The 5,860-nt window shown below is 36.7% G+C and overlaps 1 protein-coding gene across 3 annotated transcripts in view; it reads left to right on the top strand.

The window, feature by feature from the left end:
- sacs (sacsin molecular chaperone) overlaps positions 1 to 5,860 on the top strand; it is a 35,074-nt gene that overhangs the window by 14,028 nt on the left and 15,186 nt on the right. For 2 of the 3 annotated variants that reach the window (XM_015400971.1, XM_015400970.1), the window contains 3 exons: positions 794 to 2,279; positions 3,411 to 3,502; positions 4,623 to 4,649. In XM_015400971.1, the coding sequence (XP_015256457.1) occupies positions 794 to 2,279; positions 3,411 to 3,502; positions 4,623 to 4,649 (1,605 nt within the window). The remainder of the gene's footprint in view (positions 1 to 793; positions 2,280 to 3,410; positions 3,503 to 4,622; positions 4,650 to 5,860) is intronic. The other variant, XM_015400972.1, reaches the window with a different exon arrangement.

Genomic DNA, 5,860 nt, shown 5'->3' with positions numbered 1-5,860 from the left:
GATCCCATATGAGAGAAAAAGGAAGAGATGGAGGGAAATCACAGATGCTATTTATTAAGTTATTTAAATGTTTTTTAGATGCTCTAATACCTGTGATGTAATGTGGTCTTGTTCAGAGGTTTAGCAGGCGTTCTCTAAACTTGGTAATGTTCTCAAATCTACAATAAAAATCAGTGCAAATAATTTTTGAGATGCTCTGATAATGCTCTTAATTTTTGGACAGTATTTCCACTTTTGTTTTTGTAATTTTAGGTACATTTTTTTTTATTCTACTTTTTTTTATCATGCACAAAAGAGCCCTTGTTTATTTTGCATTTTATTTAGTGTTGCGTTTTTTTTTTGCTTTGTTTCTTGTTTTGTTGCTGGGATCTTGTTAAAGGTCTAATACTGACACCCAAAGACATAATGTGGCAGAATTATCAGTGATAAGCTTTGATCTGTTTTAAATAAAATAACATTTGAAACAAAAAGTTTGAATGAGTATATCAGTGCAATTTAATGCACTTTATTGTTTTCGAAGGCAATTTAATCATATCTTGATATATATATCATGTATTGTCATAAAGCCCAAATATATTGTGATATTAAATTTTCTTCATATCGCCCAGCCCTATGTACAACATGTATTATAGTTTTTGATTAAACTAATATACACTAAATGAACACATTTAACTAAATAAAAATCTATGCTTTTTGTTTGCATACAAATTGTCTCTCTACTGAATTGAGAGTTTAATAAAAAATAAACTTGCCTTGCTTTCTGTCTTAGTATGTTGTTTGTTCTCTTTTTCAGATGTTCCAAGTATATTCAGTGGAGACCAGATCGCCATGCTGGACCCCCATCAGACCCTCTTTGGGGTGAACGAGTCTGGCCAGTGTTGGAACTTGAAGACAGACATTAAGGAGATCACAGAGCGGAGTGATCAGTTTGCACCTTACACTGGGATATTTGGGATTTCTGAGAAAACCATCTGGGATGGCAGCTTTCCAGGAACTCTGTTCCGCTTCCCGCTTCGTGTGAAACCTTCCCTGCTCAGCGGGAACATTTACAACAAAGAGAAGGTTCTGGAGCTGTTTGAATCCTTCAAAGCTGATGCAGACACTGTGCTGCTCTTCCTAAAGAGTGTCCAGAAGATCTCGTTACATGTGCGAGAGTGTGACGGCACAGAGCGAGTGTTGTTCCAGGTTACAGCAACAGAGAACCCTGATGATAAACTTGAAAAGCCAAATGCACTGAAGACACTGTGTCACGCTGTGGACAGCTACGGCAATGGGGTTCCTAGCTCCATCATCACATGTGTCACCTACCAGCTTCACATAGAGACTCAGGATGAAACATCTAAAGAGACTCAGAGGACCACATGGTTGGTTTGTAATGGAGTCGGAGGCAGAGGGATGTGTGCTGAGTTGGACTCCCTGGCAGACGATTTGAAGTTCATGCCAACTATCGGCATTGCCTTGCCTCTAACTGTGATAAGTAAAGAGGACAGAGGTGCCACATCTGGTTTCTCAGGACGAGCTTTCTGCTTTCTCCCTCTTCCACCAGGCGAGGAGAGTGAGACGGGGCTTCCGGTTCACGTGAGCGGCTTCTTCGGCCTCACTGACAACCGCAGGAGCATCAAGTGGAGAGAAGTGGACCAGTGGAGGGATCCAGCGGCCTTATGGAATGAGCTGCTTATAATAACAGTCATCCCTAATGCATATTTCACTCTTATAGTCGAGGCTATAAAGAGGGTGCAGACAAAAAAGGACCAAGACTTTCCTTTGTCCCCAACAGGGACGTATAGGGCATGGCCAGACCCCAAACAGGTGAAATCCCGTTGGATGCCTATTCTCCAACCGCTCTTCAATGAACTGCTTCAGCAGCAAATCATCTACTCCCTCAGTGAAAGCTGGATCAGAGTTGAACAGGCTGTTTTCTCAGAGCTGGACACAGATGATGACATTTCAGAGGCGGTCATCAACTACCTCCAAAGCTCAGGAATACAGGTAGCAAAGGTCCCTGCTGCAGTGGAGTTTGTTTTGGCCTCCTACATGTCAGAGTCCACTGAGGTGAAGAAGGTTACTCCTTCTTTACTGCGGCAGACAATCAGGAAGTACAAACACAAAGGTCCCTCACAGGAGAAGCTGCTGCTGCTGGAGTTTGCTCTCAGTGATGCCAATTACAGTGATCTTATCGGACTTGAGCTTCTCCCACTTCAGGATGAGACATTCACCTCATTTTCGTCATCTGTCAGTGAAAAAGACACCATTTACATTGCATCTGAGGCCTTCCCCAGGTAAGCTTCAGAATGAGAATCTAACTGTGTCAATTTCTCTTTGTTTGAAAGGTTTCTGAGTAAGAATGGCAAAATGTGTATTTTGTTAGGAAAGTAGATTTCCCCATATTATCTAACCACTAATGAATCAGTGTTTATCTTATTTTATTTTTTATATAGTTTTAATGACTATTAGTGATAGCTATAGACTCACTATTATTAATTGTACAGCCATCCTGATTTCTTAAAGACCCATAAACCTTTTCCGGCATTAAATCAGACTAAACTTTTCCTGTTTTACCTCATAGTTCTTTTTTTTGTACAAAACAAGATGAGCTATTTTTTTAATCTTTCTTCAAAATAAGAAAAGTTTGCACACATCTTTTTAGTATGTACATCTTAAAGACTTGGATCAACACCTTGCGGAAAGTTTGTCCCCGTTCTGGCTCAACTATGCCAGGTTTGTAGACTGTGTTTCTCATGCACAGCTCTTCAGCTCTGTCCATTAATTTCCTCTGATGTGTTCAGGGCTCGTTATGGCCACAGAAAATATAAACTTTGTTGCCATTAAGCTACTTTATCGCTAATCTGGCAGCTAATTCAGAAGACCTACGGATACCTGAGCCTCACCTTCATGGCTGATGTATCATGACTTTAATCAACATCTTCTTACTTGTTTCCTCATAATGTCATTTGTTTTGTTAAGCGGGCTAATCCATCTAGTGCAACATAAACCCTCAAAATGGTGCAGGCACCCCCATACTTCCCAGCTGGGAAGGTATTCCTTACGTAACGATTATCTTTGTGACATAAATTTCAATGTAATGGTTTATATCAGCTTCAGTCTCCATCTAAAGTTCACAGTTCTTTTTCCAGAAAGGTCTCATGTGCCCAAAATATTTAAAGGTATACTAATCTTGGTATATGTTTGGTTCATAGTTCTGGCATTTAGCAAATATGAAGCGATAGGGATAATTCTGACAGGGCTAAACCAGTGGTTTAATATAAGTGAGGAAAACATGGTTAGAATTTGTTTATTGTTTGTATGAACCTAGAAACCAGGGAAGATTTCACCTGAAATTTTCAAAGTGGTACTTATTGCTTCTGCTGATCTCACTACTTTTTATCTACTTCCCTTTGCTTTATTCCAAGGTCTCTCTATCCAGGACTTGAGCATCGATTCTTACTGGAAACTGTGAAGCCTTCGGTGATGGACAGTTTAAAGAACGCTGCCAAAAGCAGAGGTAGCGAAACACTTTAATGTTTAATGTTTTAATGTTTATCTTACAATCCTTCTGTATAACAGATAGTAAATATTCTATATGTTTTTATCTATCCATCCTTAATCCAACAATGGCTGGTTTTTGTAGATTTACAGCTTTGTACTCAGTCTCTACTGAGACTGTTCTATTGTGACTGTGTGATTTAGTTAGTTATAGCCTGGATATTAATTTGCACTTTTTAATCTTACTCAGCAGCATTACCAAATGATGCATTACATTTGGTACACTGATGCTAAATAATTTAGGAAGAGATTATGGTGAAGGGCACACAGAGTAAGCATTATGCATGGAGAGCTTTTGGCTCAGGGTATACTAAAGTTTTTGAAAAGTTATCCATATAAAATTTATAAGAATAATGACGTGTTAAAGAAGCTCTTGCTGTGACTTGAGCCATTCAGCTGGTTGAAACTACTTAACCAACAAATATCAGCTTTTTATACAACTGCCAGTGTCACTTTTAATCTATCCTATACTTCTTGCTCACATTACAATCAAAATAATCATTATTTTTATAAGTTTTACTATAATATAGTTATCAATATGCTGCACTGTAAACAATCTAGAAATAAGTAAATATTTCTTAAATCAAGTGTATTTACCCTTATTTTGAGTAGGTAAATGAGATGATTTGCCAATGGAATTAGTATTTTTACTCTAGAAATAATATATTTAGATAAAATGTACTTGAAATAAGACAATGGAATTGTGTTTTCTTATTTTAAATGTAAATTGTCTTGTTCCATTGCAAAATGACTTATCTATATTTTGATTTTTTTTTCCAGTGTACCGGTATATTGATTTACCAGCGATAGGAACATTCATTAGTTCTCAGTTAAAGAAAGGGTAATAAATAATTTCAATTGTAAACATAGAAAGAATATTAAGAAACATTACACTAGTATAGTCCCTCTATTCTTTGTGTTTTAATTTTAAATCATTTTTCATTGTTGCTTTTAGATTGATCTCTCTACTGTTGTTGAGTTTAATACTGACATATTTCCCAGATAGAGTTTATGGTTGGGTTTTTTTTCCAGTGAAAGAGTTATGTTCATTTTCCAATCATTTTTCATTTAAATTACAGTACAGCAGTTTCTTTGGGGATGTTCAGGTAGGTATTACTAAGTCTGACAAATTTCTTTTTTAATATTAACCAAAACTAATGTTTGGGAGAGAAAAAAACAACAACTCACATGAATTGTTTCTGTTGAGCTTTTTATTCACTTTAAATGTTTTTTAATTAAAATTTGACCTACCTTTGCCCTGATCTAATAAAGGTTTGAATGCATGGAAACAAGTGCAAACTTGATAGAGCATGCAAAACTGATCAACTAACCAGCCCGAGCCGTTTAGTGCATTTTCTATCATGATTATGGGTTTGAAAATATGATAGTGGAAATGTGTAATGTACAGAAAGTTACATAAACAAATGTAGGTACCTACTCGCTGGAAAGAGATTTATTAATCCTGAAAAAAAAACTGCAGTTGCAGTTTCTACGTCTATAATTAAATATTTTGAAAGTTGCGAAATTTAAGTTGCATGTAAAAATATTTGCAGCCATTGTGGTAAGAATGAGACATACATGCAAATACAGACTACAGAGAGAGAATCACCTTTGGGAGTGTTTGCATAATTGGTTGTAAATTGAAAAAGTAGAGACATACCGTCAATCATTCAATTTTATTTTTGGAAAAACCCCTTGTTATACAGTGTTTTTGTCTGATTGGAGGGCTGATTCTATTCTACCATTACAGTAAGTGTCATCTCCCAGAGTAGTTATTCGAGTGTTCTCTCAAGCTGTAGGCCTACCGCGGTAATTGTAGGGTGATGGGCGATGTTGCTTTGGCTTACACTTGTCTAATCATACTAATTATCACAATTATTAGATCAAGAAAGATTCTCTGTCATTGTGCTATATTGCCTACTGATGGTGGTCGGAGGGCCCAGTGGTCCCTCTGTATGGCAGCTTTCCTTTTGTCATTCAGCATCAGGATAGCTGTGGCTATCGCACAACTGGAAAGGTGGCCCGAAAAGGGCAAAAAAATCGTACAGTGTATGCCCGGCTTAAGGGTGATCAATGATAAGAGATCCTTAAATATGTCTTCTACTTGTCATTATACAGATGTTAAATGTTTTTTTTGTTTTGGAGACCCCCTTTTTTTAGAATAGGTTTTTTCTCTACTTTTTATATATATATATATTAGTGCTGTCAAACTATTAAAAATTTTAATCGCGATTAATCGCATAATATCAACAGTTAAATCAAGATTAATTGCAAATTAATCGCATATTTTATCTTTTTATTTTATTTATTTTATTTG

Source organism: Cyprinodon variegatus, unplaced genomic scaffold, assembly GCF_000732505.1.
Source record: "Cyprinodon variegatus isolate N-32 unplaced genomic scaffold, C_variegatus-1.0 Scaffold1168, whole genome shotgun sequence".
NCBI classification, from domain to species: domain Eukaryota; kingdom Metazoa; phylum Chordata; class Actinopteri; order Cyprinodontiformes; family Cyprinodontidae; genus Cyprinodon; species Cyprinodon variegatus.
This window is presented reverse-complemented; position numbering and strand designations above follow the sequence as displayed.